Genomic DNA, 21552 nt, shown 5'->3' with positions numbered 1-21552 from the left:
GGGGAGGGGTGGTGGTAGGAGGATGTGATTGGGGAGAGATTAGGAAGATGGTAAGAACAGAGAGAGATAGGATAGAAGGATAGGGAGGAGGGTGTGATGTGGGGGGCGGTGTGGAAGGGGAGGTGATAGAGGGGGTGATAAGAAGGGAGGGGCAGGGACTGGAGGGATTGTCGGGGGGAGGGGGGTGGGAGGTTAGAGGTTGGAAGGGTGACCAGATTTGGTGGGAGTAATGAGACAGGGACACTCACTCACTCACTCACTCACTCACTCTTTCTCTTATTTGAGATGTTAAGGATCACTTGAGATGTTGAAGATCACTTGAGATGTTGAGGATCACTTGAGATGTTGAGGATCACTTGAGATGTTGAGGATCACTTGAGATGTTGAGGATCATTTGAGATGTTGAGGATCACTTGAGAACATGTTGAGGATCACTTGAAAAACATGATGTTGAGGATCACTTGAGATGTTGAGGATCACTTGAGAACATGTTGAGGATCACTTGAGATGTTGAGGATCACTTGAGAACATGTTGAGGATCGTTGGAAGATGCTGAGAGCTGGTGGATGGGCCGCTAAAGAGTGGAGATGGTGGCTCGTTTAATAATTTGCTGGGTCGGGTATGAATCCTAGAATATTGAAGATGAAGCATTCATTAAAAACACTGTTACCGGGAAAAGTGGATATAAAATAACCAATGAGGCCAGGTTAGTTAGGTGAGGTTAGGGTGGAGGTGAGGTTACGGAGGTTAGGGAAGAAGAAGTTAGGAGGTGAGGTGAGGTGAGGTGAGGTTAGGTTAGGTGATGGATCAAATAAAACCACGCACAATGTCAATGGAACCCAAAGACTGTGGTCCTGAAGCTCATTGGAATATGGAAGGAGAAATTTTGAAACTCATCGACCACAAAGGAGGCTGTGAGGGCTGCAAGAACATGAAAAAGGAGGTACTTACTCATGGCTCGTGGAAGATAAGATGTCTTATCCTGCAAGAAATATGTTTCTGGGTCGTGTACACCCAAGATCAATGTTAAATCTTGAATCCTGTAAACGTAGGAGAAGATATAGGTAGTTCCTGGATCTTGGGTGAATAATAGATTTTACACTAGATGGTGATTGACCTAGAACGTGGAGGATGAAGGTTTAGAGTCGCCGGAATATGATATAGTATAGTCTAGCTCTCGGTGAGAATCTTTATACGGTGTCTCACTCTGGTTTATGGAATACTCAGGGGAAAAAATATAGGAGCCGTTTTATGAAATCTTTACGGGAATTTTTCATTGAATAAGGAAAAATGGTCCAGATATTCTCCTTCTCCAAAGCATAAATGAGACATACACATTCAGAATCATGGACAACTGAAGTATTATGACTGACTGGCACATGGCAAACGAAGAGCTTCTAAAACTGTGGGTTCCAGCCTCGCCTTGTAAGGTTGAGTGTCATGATAAAGCGTTAAGTCCTGAGGCGTGGAGGACTCAAGACAAAGACAAGATGGAACATAGGAATAAAAACACCAAACTCACTGGAATAGAAGGAAAAACACCAAGACTGACTGGAACATAGAAATAAAAACACTAAGACTGACTGGAACATAGAAATAAAATCACCAAGACTGACTGGAACATAGAAATAAAAACACCAAGACTGACTGGAACATAGAAATAAAATCACCAAGACTGACTGGAACATAGAAATAAAAACACCAAGACTGACTGGAACATAGAAATAAAAACACTAAGACTGACTGGAACATAGAAATAAAAATACCAAGACCGGCTGGAACATAGAAATAAAAACACCAAGACTGACTGGAACATAGGAATAAAAACACCAAGACTGACTGGAACATAGAAATAAAAACACCAAGACTGACTGGAACATAGAAATAAAAACACCAAGACTGACTGGAACATAGAAATAAAAACACCGAGACTGACTGGAACATAGAAATAAAAACACCGAGACTGACTGGAACATAGAAATAAAAACACCGAGACTGACTGAAACATAGGAATAAAAACACCGAGACTGACTGGAACATAGGATAAAAACACCGAGACTGACTGGAACATAGGAATAAAAACACCGAAACTGACTTGAACATAGGAATAAAAACACCGAGACTGACTGGAACATAGAAATAAAAACACCGAGACTGACTGAAACATAGGAATAAAAACACCGAGACTGACTGGAACATAGGAGTAAAAACACCGAGACTGACTGGAACATAGGAGTAAAATCACCGAGACTGTCTCGAACATAGGAATAAAAACACCGAGACTGACTGGAACATAGGAATAAAAACACCGAGACTGACTGGAACATAGGAATAAAAACACCGAGACTGACTGGAACATAGGAATAAAATCACCGAGACTGACTGGAACATAGGAATAAAAACACCGAGACTGACTGGAACATATGATTAAAAACACCGAGACTGTCTGGAACATAGGAATAAAAACACCGAGACTGACTGGAACATAGGAATAAAAACACCGAGACTGACTGGAACATAGGAATAAAAACACCGAGACTGACTGGAACATAGGAATAAAAACACCGAGACTCACTGGACCATAGAAATAAAAACACCGAGACTCACTGGAACATGGGAGACTAAAACCCTGGAGCTGACTAGCAACAAAGCATTTAGGGTCGCTGGAAGGTGGAAAACACCGCAGTTATTCCCTGGAACAGCTATCAGCGGGTCTGGCAGCCCATTGTGGCCCTTCATGGTCGTATTGGCTTTTGTTCTGTTAACTGCTGATGATGCCATAATGATGTACACACACACACACACACACACATTTTCCTTATGTATACGTACAAAGAGATCAAATACAACACCTTATAAGGCAGGAGAGAGGAGGGGGGGGGGGTGGTAGAGGAGGAGGAGGAGGATCGGATCCCACTAAACAGAGTATTCCTCCCCAAGATTGTGAGTTTGGCTGATGCTTTCGTGCCCCCTCGTAAAAGTTGGAATGCGTTTTCTTCCGTCTGATGTTTATTACAGGTGTAGCCTTTGTGGCAGATAGCAAAAGGTCGCTGACGCATATGTTCCCTGTCTTCACCTCTTTGATACCGTTGCTTGCTGTTGCCTGCTGCTGCTGCTGCTGATGGTGGTGGTGGTAGTGGTGATTGTTGTTACCTGTACATAACCTTGTATACTGTATGTATATATTTGTTTATACATATATTTGTTATTATTATTATTATTATTATTTTCTTGGGGAGGGGGTAGAGAACTTGTATTATTTTATTTTGTTTTGTTTGAGGTTAGGATTTTGTTTACATCATTTTTCGTGTTTATTTTTTTATTGGTTGTATTGCTTCTTTTTCTCAGCTGTTTGTGTACATAGAGACAAACATGCTTCTTTTTATACATACATACATAAATACATACATATATACATACATACATACATATATACATACATACATACATAACGCTGACACATTCATCAACACAACATAATTAGCCGTCAGTATGGTGCTAAAAACGTCGACAGAAGACATTAGTTATTGTGTTGGAGAGAGAGAGAGAGAGAGAGAGAGAGAGAGAGAGAGAGAGAGGATGTGGTGATAAAGGAGGAGTATGCGCAGTGGAGTAAAGAAAGGAGATAAGACATGATGAAGTAAAGACATAAATAGACCACAGGACGCCAGCTATGAGGTGGGGAGAGAAGAGGGGAGATGGAGAAGAGAGAAGAAGAGAGGGAGGAGAGAAGGAAGTGGGGAGAGAGGGGAGGAGATGGAGGCGGGGAGAAGAGAAAAGATGAGGAGGAGGCAGAGGAGGAGAGGAGAGGAGGTTGGAGAGAGGAGAGAAGAGAGGCAGGAGGGAGAAGAGAGGGAAATGGGGAGAGGATGGATAGATAGATAGATTAAAAACTCGATAGATGGACAGTCAGATATATAATTAAATAGACAGACGGATGCGTTAGATAGCTAATTTGAGAGAGAGAGAGAGAGAGAGAGAGAGAGAGAGAGAGAGAGAGAGAGAGAGCGTCACTTTAACTTACCCGGAGCCCAAAAAAAAAAATTAAAATATATACGTCGCCAAGTCCGTCACTCATCAAGTCCTTTTTAAAGTCCATCACTCACCGAGTCCTTTTAAAGTCCGTCACTCACCGAGTCCTTTTTAAATTCCGTCACTCACCAAGTCCTTTTTAAAGTCCTTCACTCACCAAGATCTTCTAAATAGCCGTCAGGTACCAAGTCCTTTGAGAAATCAGCCTGAGACCCTGCAGCTAAAGGGAGTATTGGAACAAAAGTCCATAGCCAGCTGGTCCGCGAGGGAACCAATCAAAATCATCGTCTGTCATGAGGCTGGGCTCTAATTGACTGGATCATGGCTTTCCTCGTCCCTTCTCGCAGTTTTCTTCAGAGTCTCGGTCAGGCGTTGATAAATTGTCATGAGAGAAAATGGTGAAGCGATGATAAAACAAGGAGGAGGGGAATAAATGAAGGTAATTACGGCGATAACTCTGAATAAATGCCAGGATAAGAACGTCATAAGTACTTCAGACGCGATGGATAATCCTGAGATTTTTAATTATTCTAAAATTTAAATTGTCTTCCGTTTTATAGAGTAAATAAGTTTATTTTACTCGATTTTTATTTTATTTTTAAATTGTGTCTAGTCACTGTTAGGTCTCAGTCCAATTTCGACGCCATCTTTGTGTCGTAGTGAGTCATCTACATACGTAATTCATAGTTTTAGTTAAGGGAAAAATAATTAACCTTGATGAGTTCAGATTTGGATTCCTCGTATTTCCAGTTTGAGGGAAAAAAATATATCTTATGAGACCTTTGAGAATATTTCCTTTGTGTCGTAGCTTAAAGTGAGCAGAAGTAGAAATTATCTCACATCCATTATTACTCTCTCTCTCTCTCTCTCTCTCTCATCTCCAGTTAAAATAAAGCAATTAGCGCAACAACCTTTAAGAATGCATCATTTTGTCGTAACTCAAGTAAGGCAATTAGAACCGGTTTCACATATCCAGTTAACGTAAGAAAAACAAAATGAATCTAGGAACCTCTTAAGAAATCGGTGTTTTATCGTAACTAAAGTGAATCCATTAAGTAGCATTTTATCGCAACTCCAAGTAACATAAAAAAGGTACGAATCTGTGTGGTTGCTACTTTATACGTGAGCTTAAGTGAGTCAGTCAGGAATGCTTCGAATAATCCGTTAAGGTGGAGCACTTACCCTACTTTACCTGCCTTTGAGACTCTACCTGCCCTTGAGACTCTACCTGACTTTGAGACTCTACCTGTGCGTAACAGTTAATGTGATCCAGTTAAGGGTACTCGTTGATGTTGTGTTGTATAAATCCGCTCCTACAACTAACTTCTGTCAGCATATAGTTTAGGTTAGGTTAGAATAAGTTGGATTGTGTTAGGTTAGGTTAGGCATCAACCATTAGAAATTAAAAAAGACCTCTAAAGACCTTTTTCCATCTCCACTTAAGGGTTAAAGAGAACCTAACGTAGGAACCACTTGAGAATGTGGAGTGAGAACACCCGGACCATCACCAACCAGTGTGTTGATGACGTGACCACAGCCAGAACGTGACCTCCTCCCACGGTCATGAACGACTCGCCCAAAATTACACCATTTGTAGAACTCATCATCCAGTGAATGACATTTTGACACTTCCTAGTTCTTCAGTATCAAATTATGATGATGGTGATATTTATAACAGTAATAAAATTAAAGATAATAATAATAATAATAATAATTATAATAATGATAATAATACTTATAATAATAATGATGCTGATGATATATGAAAAAAGTATAGAATTTTGTTTAATTTCACTATAAATTTAAAAAAGTCGTATTGGTTGCAGTCCAGCACGAAAAGTCGCTTATTTCTTCGATCACGCTGCTGTACACACTCGACTCTTTGTTCACGCATGAAATCCTGCTTTTCTTCCCACCGTCCTCTGAGCAGTAATACGGATGTGAAGTTTTTAATAGGATGTGAATCTGTATTTGGGACGTGAATCTTCCGTTCCTCTGAATATGAATAGGAACGTAAACCTTTAATTGGGACGTGAATCTTGCGTCCACTGGTTATTAAGATGGACGTGAGTCATACGCAATATTACTCCACGTGTCCAAATATGAATGCATATTGGCTTTTGTGTAACGAGTCGGCGCGCGAGGCCTGATAGATGGTCTCATGCTGTGAATATGCGTTGATATAATTAATGAACCCCATTACCCAGCGTTCATTATGGCTATTAAATATTATAATGAGTATTTACTCGTACGTAATGCCCCGACAGCGCTGTGGATATTTACCGCCCGCATCTGTTATCACGATAATCCGCTCAGGCGTACGATATCTCCCTCCCCCAACGTAAACAAAGATCTGCGCGCGCAGACAATAGGCCTTATTATTAATGTCGGCGATCTCAGTATATTATCGGTCCAGGTAGCTTTCTGGTGATCAAGAAAGGTTTTATTCTTTTATTGGGCTAATCCGATCGTTAGATACAACCACGCAGTTGTTACCTACTTGTGGAAATAATTACACCCATGGTGCTGACGAGACCGTCTTTGGGGAGTGGCATGACGATTTCTGTTGCAATTATCACGCATTTGGCAGGTCGGCAGAGCGCACCGTTACCCTGCATCATGACGATATTGCTTTGTTTACAGATGTCGTACACGTGTCTCCTAATTGCCGTGCTGCCTGTCTTAAGCGTTGTTACGATACCTCAGAAAGCGTGTATGTTTATTTCGAGCCGCTGTTTTTTCCTTGGTCTATCTTTTCAGTTTAATGAACCTGTTGTTGATAAATAACTTAAACTATCTGCCTGAGCCGCCGTGTCCAACAAGTGTCCCTTATCTTGAATCTTACGTTTACTCTTGTACAACACTGTGCCATTCTCGTGGCCTCAGTTGGTGCACAATGTGGAACAGAACTGTGTCCCGATTCTCGCCATTTGATTTTCATTCTTAGATGGAAACAAAAGAATAAATTTCGTTATGATAGAATATATCAAGTTGTTGTTATTGTCATTTTGGCTCCATTTCTGTACTCATGCTTAAGATAGCCATTTATGGGTTTAATTAACGTTAGTATATTTGAGAGTCAATCTTTGTGTCGTAGCTAAAGTGATTCTCTTGGTGGCATACTCACATCTCCAGCTGAGGGAAAATTTAACTCACGAACCTAAGAGAATCAACCAATGTGGGTTTGCTGGGGGGAAAATTTTATCTTACGATCTTTTGAGAATCGAGGTTCGTGGTTAGCGTGAGGGGTATGTGAATGACCTGCCACTTATCACGGGGCATCAGGTTGATTGTATCTAATTTGCATATACCTGTGTGTCATGCAGGTTGACGTCTATAAGTGTTTCTGTTGTTGACGTTATTGTGGTTATCTGTGACTGTCTTTTATTACTGTCATCCTATCTTGGTCAGAGTTAAGTAAAATTGAATGTACGCACGCAAACACAGTCACACACACACACACACACACACACACACACACACACGACCTCTGTTGACCCAGACATTGGTGGTCTCATAATCTTGCTTGTTAGTGCCTCCTACTGCCCGTTACTCTTATCTCCTCCTTCCTCTTCCTCATTATCCTTCCTTCCTTCCTCCTCCTCCCTTGTCTTATCTGACCGTTATTCTTGGCCTTTGTCAACTTTCCCTTCGCCCCCAAATCCCTCCCATCTCCTCCCCACTACCGGCGTCTCTCCACCAACCTCCCACACGATCCACCAACCTCTCACACCATCCACCACCTCCCACATCATCCACCAAACTCCCACACCATCCACCACCTCTCACACGATCCACCAACCATTACCAATTTTCTCGTATTTCGTGACTGTTGCGGGGTGGTGCCGATTTCTGTGGGAGATTCGAGGGACAGAAAGTCTGGTGCGGACGCGTCCTCCAATACACCAATCATCAGTGAATCTGCCTCCAATCACGAGAGATTCTGCTTTCACTTAGCTGCTGCCCAGTGTAAGTGAAATGTCGTGTAGGTGAGATGGCCTAGTCTTGGTTAAGTGTGTGTGTGTGTGTGTGTGTGTGTTTTGGCGGCACCGTTTTAATGTGAGGATGGAAGGGAGGAAGAGGAAGGGGGTGAGGACGTGGATAATGAGGATTAGGGAGGGAAAAAGTATACAGTAGATGAAGGGCAGTGTGGATACTAAGGAGGAAGGAGGAAAAGTAGGAGTGGATGAGGAGGGAGATAGAGGAGATATTAAGAGAAAAGGGTGGTGGGGAAGGGGGTAGTGGGGAGGGTAGTGGGGGTGGTGTATGATACTGTTAAGTCTACTGTGTGTGACTGTTACTTCCTGGATGGTATTTTGTTTTACTTGTGGTTGTATCCAGATGAAAATTTAGGTCTGATGCACACACACACACACACACTCACTCTCTCTCTCACTGTTAACATGTTCACATTCCCAGTATACATGTGTAATATTTTTTTATCTAAATTTACTGAAAAAATAAAAACTTATAAGAACCACAGATCAAACTTTTTGGGGGGAAGGGAGGGGTGTGTGGGGGGGATTGATTCAAGTAGAAAATATCGTATGAATACTGCAGTTAAATACTTCAGAAAATGTGTAGAAAAACTGGTAAAATAGTTAATAGGAAATGATCTAAAAAAAAAGAAGTTAAAAAAAAAAGATTCCCGAGAAAGACTTGGTTAAAATTTTGTTGATTAATCGATTACTAAAAAAAATGAAGCTGGAAAATGTAATTACAGTAAATTCTTGTCAAATAATACCTGAATATTAAGAAAAAATCTTTAATCTAAATAATGCGCGAAAAAATATTATTAAACAAAAAAGACAATCATTGTAAAAAGTTAGTTAATAAAAATGTATTAGATAAGCTTTTGACTTAATTATACAGCATAAACGGAAATAAAAGTACTAAAAAACTCAAGCGAAATGGTACAGTACATGTATTGAGAGAATTAAATACCAAATATTATTTCATCTAAATTAAGCGAGAAAAAAAATAATACTCTGGCAAAATATTTAATATAATAATCTAAATTTTATGAAGAAAGGAAAAAAAATAATGTGCTCACAGAAAACGTAAACTGGGGAGGAAGACAAAAATACGTAGCCAGGCGATGAAAACTAATTTTTGGATTTCCTTCCTGACACGGCCGGGGGCAACGGACCAGAGGCGGCAATTATCAGAGTGACCTGGTGGTAATTCCTGTGATCAGCACCTCGGATTATCACCCAAGAGACACGACCACCTTCCGCGATAATTATCAAGGGGAGACCTGAGCTTAATATATATATATGTATATATTTTTTTTTGTATCTGGAGATAATAACTCATATTTAACTGACTCACTTAAGTGTCGACTTCAAGATCATTTTTCTCTCATTTTTTTTCTTACGTTTATTATTTCTCGTAAATAATATCTCACCTAACTGACTCACTTCTTAAGATGATTTCGCAATAACATTTCCTCACTAGAAATAAAAATTCCGCATCTAACACACTTTAATTTACAATCTAATTATATATTCTCAAAGTGTCTTACGCCAGTTATGACCTGTACACGGAGATACAATAAAAGTAATACAGTACCTGATTGACTCACTTATGCTACGGTGACGCAAAGAAGGATTCGATTTTACCTGTATAAAAAGAATTGAATAATATAATACGAGTTCTATACACAGGCAGGCATTGCACTTGATCGTCTTTATATCCCCAACTTTAACGTTAGGTCACGGATGGGTCACGTTAGGTCATGGATGGGTCACTGACTTAGGGGGGGGGGGTTGCGTGAACTAACGACTCATTGGACAGGAGCCGAGTGGTGTAGCCACTTGTCCTATGCATTTACTGTTACCTTTATCCGTCCGTCCGTCTGTCCACCCGCTTGTACCATTTTGTTTTTCACAATAGTTTTCCGTTTTTTTCTTTAATGTTATTTTACTGTTATAACTTTTTACATGTTGTACTTCACATTTTGCCTTTTTATTTTTTCGTGAAATTTTCATTCTTTTTTCAACTTTTATCTTTCACCTCTACGGTATATATATATATATATATATATATATATATATATATATATATATATATATATATATATATATATATATATATATATATATATATATATATATATATATATATATATATATTTACTTTACCTCTTAACCATTTTATACCTATTTTACTTATTCTGTATATTATATATTTTTTTCAATTACACACTTACGCATTTTTGTAACCCCTTTTCATACTTTTTCAAATTTATTTGTATTTTTCTAACTTTATGCCATACTGTATATGTTTTTATTCATATTTATTTATAGTTTGTAGTTTATTTATTTATTTATTTTTTTCGAGGGTGACGTGGGCGAGAGATACTGTGATGCCTTTTATGGGAGGCAGCGTGAGCCTCCATAAGAGCATTAGCACTGATAGGCCAGGTTTTATTATTTATTGGCACGGGGAGGGAGGGTTGGGGTGGTGTATGGAGGAAAAGTGAGGGTAGGGTAGGAGGGAGGGAAGGGGAGAGTAGAAGGGAGGGGGAGCATAAAACGGAGAGGAAGGACAAGAGGGAAGGAGAGGGTAGGGGAAGAGGGGGGAAGGGTGGGTGAGTAAGAGGGAAGGAAGGATAAGATGGAGAGGGAGGACAGGAGGGAGAGAAAGGGTAGAAGGAGGGCAGGACGGAGGGGGGGTGAGTAGGAGGGAGGTGGGTGGATGGAAAGGAGGGTAGGAGGAAGGGGGAAAGGCAGGAGAAGGGGTATTGAATGGGGTAAGGATGAGGGCAGAGGTGATAGCGAGGAGAAGTCAGGGGAGGGAAGAATGTAGGAAAGGGAGGAAGGAGAGGATGGATAGGATAGAAGGATAAAGAAAGGGAATTTTTGAAGAGAGAGAGAGAGAGAGAGAGAGACGAGGAAAGGGGAAATAGAGGAGGGGAGCTGGAATGGGATGGGAAGGAGATGTCAAAGGGAGAGAGGGAAGTTTGATGGACGACAGAATCATATGTGGTCCTGTGTCGGGTGGGGGTGGGGGTGGGTAGAGAATAGAGGGGAGAGGCGGGGAGTGGCAGAGAGGGACGGAGGGTGAGAGAGGGAAGGGAAAAAAGGATAGTAGAGGATAGGAAAGGTGAAGTAGCAGGCTAAGAAAGGAAGAGGAGGGGAAAATTAATAGAGGGAGGTAATGGAAGGTAAGGAAAGAAGGGGGGTGGGGGGGGTTGAAGGATGTTTTGATTTTTCATTTCCTGTTTGTTGCCTCATTTTGTGTGTGTGTGTTTTTCTCGCCTCTCCTTCATCATCTTCTCCGTCTTAATTATTGGTTTTGTTATCACTTTTCTCTTGTTTCTGTTTTCTCTTTCCTTCTTCTTTATTCGATTCTTCATCATCACTCTCCTCTCTTCATTTGTTCACTGTGAAATATAAACACCACAACTAACGCGGCAACCATAGGATCGACAACAATAACAGCTGGTATATCGACAACTGGATTCTATAGTTTAAACACAACAAGATACTCAGGAATACAATCAGAGCCAAAAGGCATTTTTTACCTGAACAAAAACATGTTATGGGATCAAACTCTACAGTGACCCAGGATGATAACATGGGATCGAATCTGTCACACCCTGGGGCTATAGAGGATTGGATCCCATATCGTTAATAGCACCATAAAGGCTCAGCGCTGTCTTGTAATACCCTTAAGGAAGGAAGGGGGGCTCTATTTACCTTATAACAAGAGTAGAGTAATGTAAACACACCTACCGTATTAGTACGTGTGTGTGTGTGTGTGTGTGTGTGTGTGTGTGTGTGTGTGTGTGTGTGTGTGTGTGTGTGTGTGTGTGTTGGTAATGGTGAATAAATATATCGTGAACTGACAGCATTAATGCAGCTGTGCGTCTGACATCGTACCTAGGGAGTGAAAGACTTACAGGTGAGTGATACAGACAGACAGCCAGCCAGCCAGTCAGTCAGTCAGTCAGTTAGTCAGTCAGTTAGTCAGTTACTTGTTAGTTATTCGAATAATAGATAATCAGATAATTTAGCCTACTTATAGATATATAGATAATTAAGTAAATAGATTAATAAATATATAGAAAATAGCCTAATACACAGAGAGAGAGAGAGAGAGAGAGAGAGATTCATAGCTACGGTAATTTGAAGTAGAATTTGTGAATAATAATGTTATATAATCCTAACCGAAAAACTTTCCCCGTGTGTTGGGTGACCCTCAGAGGCTGGTGGGAGGAGGGGGTGAGGGTGGGAAGAGGCTGGTAGGGGGTGAGAGGGAGGGGGTGGGGATGAGAGGGAGGAAGTGGGTTGATACTCGAGGGGATTGGCTCCTCCTCTAGGAACTCAGTGCCTGTGAAGGAGATCTGCTCAGTTGTGGTTGTGCTCATCTCCTCCTCCCCACTCCTCTTCATTCCTCCCCACTCCTCTTCATTCCTCCCCACTCCTCTTCATTCCTCCCCACTCCTCTTCAGTCCTTCTCACTCCTCTTCACTCCTCCTCACTCTTCTTCATTCCTCCCCCAACACACACACACACACACACACACACACACACACACACACACACACACACCACCCTGCTTTGTGGCCGACTACTAACACACCGCCCCAACATCAGCACACTCTCCTCTGGCGTCATTACGAGAAGCAGCGAGGGAGAGGAAGGGGGGGGGGGGAGGAGAGGAGGTATCATGTCGTCGCCACAGTCAGGTGTAATAACGTATTTACACGTCTGTCACTTGTCTGTGTGTGTGTAATAATAATGATGATGATGATGATGATGATGATGATGATATACGGTTTATTGAACATTGCAGTCAAAAGGCTGAAAATCTACAATAAACAGAGATAACATAAGTCTCATAATAGGGAAGTGGGTGACTTGATTGGCAAATAATATACAAATGACACAGGTGGTACATATATAACTTATAATGACAAAAGGAGGGGGTCATTTAACAGGGAATTTCAGGATAGGTGCAGTACAAAAGTAAGATTGGCTGGGCTGTGAACACCCAGGTTAATTACGATTTGTTGATAATTTTTACAATGGTTGGGACTGGGCTGTTCTTATAGCGGTCAGTAAGTGGTCGTATGGCGCTGGATGCGGTTGTTGTGTCGAACAGTAATTCGCAGACGAGGGATCTCGGGTGGGAGCAGGAGACGGTGTCGTGGATGGTGTAGTAGCTACTCCCAAACTTACACATGAGGTCGTGGTAATGATCAGAGAGAGCTGAGAGGGTCTGTGTACTGAGCGCCTCTTGATATGTCGTGTAGGAATTGAATTGAATTGAATTGAATTGAAACAGTTTATTTAGCCAGAAAAACACAGATACAAAGTGGATAATAATAACAATATTAACATGGCTGAGCCAATTGAGAACCTGAGCTCTCTTTGAGGCACCTGATATATACTATACATTTATCTTAAGGAAGTATTATGTAACATTTAGTATCATCTGGAATAGTACAATAGCATGGTGGTAATAAGAACATCTCATCATGTTACCACAGTTATCACTTCAATATTTATTTATTGAGTATGGATGTTGAGTAAGAACTGAAGATCTCAGGTGCGGGAGCTCAAAGGGACTTGAGACGACGGAGAAGGTGGAGACGAAGGCTGGAAGATTTGACACTTGCACTGACGTGCGCTTTCCAATTTAGTTTATCTTTATCAAGGTCAAAGACCTTGATCTATAGTGACGCCGAGGAGCTTGGTGGCGTCCACAACCTGGTGTGTGTTGGGGCCCAGTGTGATGGAGGGAGGTGGGACACGGTCGGAGGAGAGGTTGATGTGCAATTGTGCATAACCATGGTCTTGGTGTGGTTAATGGTGACGTGGTTATTGGTGGCCCAATTTTGGAGACTGTTCAATATATTCCGGAGGACGGTGTAGTCGGGAGCCGAGTTGTTCACAATGATGCCAACGGTGGATTCGTCGACATACAGTATTTCCAGCGAGCGGGAGTAACCTTCAGGGCATCATTGATAATAAGCATAAGGAAGCAGAGCGGTCCCATGTTGGTGCCCAGGGGGACGCCGCAGGTGAGTGACTGAAAGATGGAGACAGCCCCCCAGAAGCTTACAGTTTGGTGCCGGTCACTAAGGAAGACCCCTGAAATCCGAGGTCGATAACTTTGTTGATAATTAAGATTTGAATGACTTTGTGTGTGTGTGTGTGTGTGTGTGTGTGTGTGTGTGTGTGTGTGTGTGTGTGTGTGTGTGTGTGTGTTCATGATAATCTTGGTCATTCTTCCTTTATTATTATCATTATAATTCTCATCAACATTCTCAACTATCCTTTATCTTACCTCACATTGGCGTCTTGCGTCATGACGACTCTTGTGTTATTTCGTTGTTGACGTCGCTTGCGTTGTTGCGTCACAGCTGTCTCATACAGTGATGGCGTGGACTGCATCACTAGCGTCTCACTCAGTGCTTGCGTGGGTTGCGTCATTGGTGTCTCTTTCGTCACTTGTATTTTGCGTGGGTTGAGTCACTTGTATCTTTCGTAGGTTGCATCACTGGTGTCTCTTGTGTGGGTTGCCTCATCTGTCTCTTGCGTGGGTTGCGTCACTGGTGTCTTTTGCGTGGGTTGCGTCACTGGTGTCTCTTGCGTTGGTTGCGTCACTGGTATCTCTTGCATGGGTTGCGTCACGGTGTCTCTTGTGTGGGTTGCCTTATCTGTCTCTTGCGTGGGTTGCGTCACTGGTGTATCTTACGTTGGTTGCGTCACTGGTATCTCTTGCATGGGTTGCGTCACGGTGTCTCTTGTGTGGGTTGCACCACGGAGCTCTTGAGTTCAACCCTGTGTGATGCATCTCATTATAGCCGCCGTAATGATGCCGGTCTCCCTCAAACCACACGCCTTGCCTGTCTTGTCTTGTGCCTGATAGTAATTATCTGCGAGAGAGAGAGAGAGAGAGAGAGCAACAACTAAAACCATAAAAGCTCTTGAATCTGAAATACTTAAACCAAACCATTTGTTTATTATTATCTTGTATGCTGTAGTTGTCACGAGATGTTGGGGGGCGACACCTCTGTATGCCCTGCCCACTACCCATAACCCACGTGTTGTGGGATACCTGTGGACAACACGGCACCAGTTGTAAGAGTTAAGGGCTTGGTGGCTAAGTGGTATATACAGTAAGCCTCTGTCTGACGGTGCCGTGTCGTGGGTTCGATGCTTGGACGATTATTATACATGATTAATACACACTTCCCCATTCTAGCACTTGTACGCTTATAACACACACACACACACACGTGTCACAAGGGAACCTAAACTTAAATTAAAAATCAACACAGATAATGTCAACATTTTAACACGCGGACAAACGTATCGAATCAGAACACGAGACTAGAGTTAAACACGAGCTTGGTTAATCTACCCAAATTAACAACCTACGTTAAATACCAGCTTAAGTGACTCCATGTTAACATAACGTTATCGCGTCCACTACACCGTGAATTATCACTAAGGTTTCTTTTCTTTTTCATCCGCTGGCGACGCTTGTGTTGATTAGTTCGTTCTTCCATGTTAATCCGCGTATTTCGTATGTAGTGTTTATGTATTGTGTTAATCCCTTATAAATCCGCGTATTAGTCCTTCTTATTAATTCTTTTTATGCAGTGTTAATCCCGTTTAAATCCACGCATTACTCCCCTTCTGGAGTTACTTCTTTGTATTATGCCCCGTGTTAATCCCGAGTTTTATAATCCTTCTATGACTGCTCTTTATTAATCCCTTTATTAATCTCTTATTTAAATCCTTCGTATTAATCATCATTATTGAGTGTTTGTTATAAGTCACATGTATTTAGTGATTGTAAGTCTAATGGGGCCCAGTGCCGTTATGCTCCGGTGCTGTTATGCTCCGGTGCTGTTATGCTCCGGTGCTGTTATGCTCCGGTGCTGTTATGCTCCGGTGCTGTTATGCTCCGGTGCTGTTATGATCCAGTGCTGTTATGCTCCAGTGCTGTTATGATCCAGTGCTGTTATGATCCAGTGCTGTTACGCTCCAGTGCTGTTATGCTCCAGTACTGTTATGCTCCAGTGCTGTTATGATCCAGTACTGTTATGCTCCAGTACTGTTATGCTCCAGTACTGTTATGCTCCTGTACTGTTATGCTCCAGCATTGTTACGCTCCAGACTGAGTTAACCCAACTCTTAGGTCTTGGGCTACAGATAGTACAATATGTGACTGTATTCCAGATAGCTTAATTTTTTTTTCACTAGTGGAGACAAATGTTCAGGTTTATCTATGTTAATTTTTTGAGGGAAGTGTGGGAAAATGGGAACAATTGTGTCAACGTTTCTGAGAGTTGATCATAAATTTCTTGACCACAGCTGATGCCTAAATATTCCAGTTTGTGGCAAAAAAATAAAGATAAAATAATCTAATAATAATAAATAATAACAATATAAGTTAATAAAATAAAATTGAAAATATAGTTCCTGTGACATCATGTTTCTTTTTTTTTAATCGACAGTTCTCTTGTTTCCGTCTGTTGTAAATAATTCATTGTGTCCCGGGAAGCCTTGAGATGTTATTTCGGATATCACGTCATTAAGATATTGTGAAAGTAAACTAAAGATGACTATTACATTTTTTATTGTTATACTTGTATAAATTGAAATCGTAAATTCTTCGTGTAATACTTCTGGTCGTAAACGGCTTGTGGTAGTGTCGGTAACGTTAAGATGATGTTACGAGAAAAACTGGACCAAATGGAAGTTTCATTTAAAGGGAAAGTTTTTCTATACATTCTTCGGTTCAGCGTCATCTCGTCCGGAATTCCAGGCTGGTGGAGACAAGACTGATTGCCTGCCACAACTGTATGACAAGCGCGGTGGTCATTACGGCGGATCTGATTCAAGGTTGAGCGGCGGCGGTGGAGTGTGTTGCCAATACGTATTGATTTTATCTTCTGGAAACAATGGCCCGGACGCTGTACCAGGATTAACTTGTACATCAAAGAAAACAAGTGTTATTGTTCCACACCTGTGATCGTGTTACGTAAGAAAAAAAAAGTTCGCCAACAGTGTTATTGAACGGATAAATAATACAATAGTGAAAATTATTGTAATGTTAAGTGAGATGCGCCCTAGTTCACACCTGTTACGTGACGGGGGAATTTGTGTTATTGTTGTCAAATTCTTGTACACACGTAGAGAAGAATCTTTGTTTAGTGAAAATTAATAGCATTTTCATCGTCGTTATTATTATTATTATTATTATTATTATTATTATTATTATTATTATTATTATTATTATTAGGTTCTGGTTATGTTGTTGTGTTCCCCTGTTATGATATAGTGCTCATAATATATACATCATTATAGAATATCACACTATAATGTAACCCCATTATATTTCTCATTATATCCCTCACTATATCTCCCACTATGTCCTCTTACTCCGCTATACTATGTTAGCTTGTTTACTTAGCTCTCAGCTTGTTAGGGGTTCTCTCCCTTCCTCCTTCCACCCCCCCTTCCTTCCTCCTACTCCTCTTCCCTTCCTCCTCCCTCCACTTTCACCCTTCTTCCTCCCCTACTTCACCCACCTCATCCTTTCCGTCCATTCTCCTCCCCCCCTTCTTCTTCCTTCCTTCTTTTCCTCCTCCTCCCCTCCTTCTTTTCCTCCTCCTCCCCTCCTTCTTTTCCTCTTCCTCCTCCTTTATCCCATTACCCCTTCCCGTTGTTCTTGAATTTTAAAACGAAGTGATTAACTTTGCGGTATTGGAACGTTTATTGTTCTTATGGTTTAGATTAGGTTAGATTATTTAACTAACTTGGGGTTAAGTTAATTTAACGATAGTGTCGGGGTTTGTAAATAAAGTGAGGTCTAGTCTTTAGGTTAAGTTAGCGTGGTTAATGTTAAGGTTAATTAAGCTGGGGGGATTAAGCTTTCTCTCTCGTTAAAACATTACAAGTACTGTCCCAGGTGAGGCTCGAACTCACAACCTCGGCATGGCTTACTGTCCTATAAGTACCGCGCGCTAACCCATTGCGCCACTGGGACTTGTATAATAAAAACAACAACAACAACAGTCTACGTTGAATTTAACACAATTTAATGTTAAATGTCGGACACAAGTTGTATTGTTGACTTTTTTTACTCACGGTGTTTTATAGTGGGTGAACTTAACACAACAGCAGGTGCTAATTGGCCATTTAACCGTGAGATGGAGTCAAGGTAACCTCCCACCACAACAATACAAGAGTCAGTGGTGCGCCTCAACCCCCCTTAACCTACCCCTTAACCTTGTACCCCTTAACCTTATACCCCTTAACCTTATACCCCTTAATCTTGTACCCCTTAATCTTGTACCCCTAAACTTTGTACCCCTAAACTTTGTACCCCTTAACCTTGTACCCCTTAACCTTATACCCCTTAATCTTGTACCCCTTAATCTTGTACCCCTAAACCTTGTACCCCTAAACTTTGTACCCCTTAACCTTGTACCCCTTAACCTTATACCCCTTAATCTTGTACCCCTTAATCTTGTATAAACCTTGTTGTAAATTCTAATCTTGTACCCTAAACCTTGTACCCTTAATCTTGTACCCACTAAACCCAGAAATTCTTTAATCTTGTACCCCTTAATCTTGTACCCCTTAACCTTACACCCCTAATCTTGTACCCCTTAATCTTGTACCCTTAATCTTGTACCCCTAAACCTTGTAGCACCCTTAATCTTTGTACCTCAAACCTTGTACCCCTTAATCTCGAACCCTAATTTGTACCCTAAACCTTAGCCCTTTAAACTTGTAATTCTTAGCCTTGAACCCCTTAATTTTGTGCCCCTAAACCTTTGTAATTTCTTAACCTTGTACCCCTAACCTTGTACCCCTTAATTTTTTGAAATTCTAAACCTTGTAAATTCTTTAACCTTACCCCTTAACCTTGTACCCCTTTAACCTTTTGTACCCCTTTAACCTTGTACCCTAACCTTGTACCCCTTTTAACCTTGTACCCATTAATTTTGTACCCCTTAATCTTGTACCCCTTAACCTACCTCTTAACCTTGTACCCCTTAACCTTGTACCCCTTAATCTTGTACCCCTAAACCTTGTACCCCTTAACCTTGTTCCCCTTAACCTTGTACCCCTTAACCTTGTACCCCTTAACCTTGTTCCCCTTAACCTTGTACCCCTTAACCTTGTACCCCTTAACCAACCTCTTATCATTTTACCCCTTAACCAACCCCTTATTCTCGTTTCCCCTTAATCAACCCCTTATCCTAACACTTTAAACTACAACTTAAATTCACCACTTCAGATCCTTCTTAACGTGTTGGAAGTCATACATTATACGTTACATCGTTGTACTTTTATTACCTGTTATATACCCAGGAAGACTTTTGCTCTATTGCCAATTATACAAAAAAATGTATAATGTTAAGTGTAGGAATTATATGTTATTCATCGTAAATTATATATGTGTTTTTAAAGTCCTGTGTATTAAAAGGTGGGATTATATATAATTACGTATTATAGAAGCATTGCGTATTATAGAATCATTGAGTGCTATTTGTCTTTGAAAGTGGAAATTACATGTTATTGTTAAATGTAGAAGCTTTGTAAAATGATAAAATAAGCTGAGAGGACTTTACATATAAAAATTATAGGTGTGTTGCAAATTATATGTAGATTATAGACTTGTAACCTTATATCATTGCAAGACAGAATATATTGGAGATTATTGTTACTTTGTAAATTTATAATGAACATATGCAGTACCTGTCTGTCTGTTTGTTAGGTGAAATGGGTGACGTGGGTGAGAAAGGGGAGGAAGGATGGAATTAGGAGGAGGAGGAGGAAAAAGACAGGGTAGAAGGAGGGATGGAGAAGGAGGAGAGGTGAAGAGTAAGGGGAAAGGAGGAGAAATATTGGAAGTAGAGAGAGAGAGAGAGAGAGAGAGAGAGAGAGAGAAAGAGAGAGAGAGAGAGAGAGAGAGAGAGAGAGAGAGAGAGAGAGAGAGAGAGAGAGAGAGAGACTCAGTTACATTCATCAGGTAAGTGACAACATTTTTCCCTTGAGGTGTGAGAATGTTGTCTTTTGTTCTCAGGTATGCGTGGAAGGTCACTAAGCTGCTGGGGTCACGGAGGGGTCACGGGAAGGAAGAACAAGGTCATATAAGTGGGGGGGGGGGATGTGGGAGGGAGGTAGGGATGGAGAGGAGGGAGGGAGGAGAGGGAAGTAGGGGAGGAGTGGAAAATGAGGAAAGAGGGATGGGGAAGAGAGGGGGGTGGGGGGAAAGGGAAGTGGGGAAGAGAGGGAAAAGAGGGAGATGGGGAAGAGAAGGGTGGGTAGGAGAGGGAGAGGGAGGTGGGCAGGAGAGGGAAATTGGGGAAAAGAGGAAGATGGAAACAAGAGGGAAGGGGAGGCTAAGGAAGAGAAGGAAAGGTTGATAAACCATTATGACTTAACATGTCCATTAGACTCATCACTGTAGGCTAGTAAAGGTTTCTGCAGTGGGGTGAGGGGGGATTACGTAATGATAGTTAATTCTAAACAAACTTTTTAGGTTACAATACACTGATAAAATAAAAGGGTTGAATAGGAATAAATGAATAACAAAAAACAAACGAAGAATGGAAAGAAATGTTGAATAAAGAGGAGAAGGCGATTTAGTAATGAACAAGGTCAAAGGAATCAAGGTGAGGGAGATGAAATCATTTCTTCATTTCCTTTTACTTTTTTTTTTAGTTTCCCCTTTCCTGTGTTATTGTCTTCCCGTTTTCTTCTCTGTTTTATTTCGTTTTCGTCTCGTGTTATTTCTTCTTCTTTGTATTATTGTGTTTATTTTGTTTTATTCTTATTTAATTTTGTTTTTTCTTGCGTTTTCTTTGGTTTTCTTCTTTTATTGCTTTTATTTGCTTTATTTCATTTGCTTATTTTGTCTTCCTAGTTTTTACCTTTTCATTTCATTTTCTTGTTTTATTGTATTTTCTTATTTTCTTCTGTTTTAGTTAATATCTTTTGTTTTATTTTATTTTTCTTCTTGTCTTATTTTCTTTCCCTCTTTACTACTTTTTCTGTTATTGTTTTCCTTAGATTTTCTTATAAATATTTTTGTATATTTATTGAGTTCTTTCTACCTTTATTTCCTCCTATTTCCCCTCCAGTTTTATCATAAATTTTTCCTCTCTCTTCATCTATATATTTCTCATCTTATTTCTTTCTCTCGTGTTTATTCTATCTTCTTATCTCTCTCTCTCGCGCTCTTTTCCAATTCTCATATCGGTTTTATTGACGTTTCTTTTGTTTTTCTTTGTTTCTCATCTTCTTTACGTTATCACTCGTGTTTTGCTTATTCCACGTTCGTCGTTTTCTCAGTCAGCAAGTGTTAAGTGCTTCTCTCAGCGGGTAGAGAAAACTCCCCTCTTGAACTTCAGTAGGTAGAAAAAGCCCTCACCTATCTTTTGACCTCAGCAGGTAGTTACGACCCCAGAAAGTAGTTACGACCATAGCAAGTAGTTACGACCTTAGCAAGTAGCTACGACCTCACCAGATAGTTACG

General features: G+C 40.8%; 1 protein-coding gene and 1 non-coding gene across 2 annotated transcripts in view; one reads left to right on the top strand and one right to left on the bottom strand.

Annotated features, from left to right (window-relative positions):
* Window positions 1-826: 826 nt before the first annotated feature.
* The window catches only part of LOC121875604, a 63127-nt gene continuing 42401 nt past the window's right edge, over window positions 827-21552 (top strand). Inside the window, exon 1 of the mRNA XM_042380188.1 lies at window positions 827-943. Coding sequence (XP_042236122.1) covers window positions 827-943 — 117 coding nt within the window. The remainder of the gene's footprint in view (window positions 944-21552) is intronic.
* On the bottom strand, window positions 17963-18048 carry Trnai-uau. The gene is given in 2 exon segments: window positions 17963-17998; window positions 18011-18048. It is a non-coding gene; the product is annotated as a tRNA-Ile (tRNA).

This window comes from Homarus americanus, unplaced genomic scaffold (genome assembly GCF_018991925.1).
Source record: "Homarus americanus isolate GMGI-L3 unplaced genomic scaffold, GMGI_Hamer_2.0 scaffold5217, whole genome shotgun sequence".
Classification (NCBI taxonomy): Eukaryota; Metazoa; Arthropoda; class Malacostraca; order Decapoda; family Nephropidae; genus Homarus; species Homarus americanus.
This window is presented reverse-complemented; position numbering and strand designations above follow the sequence as displayed.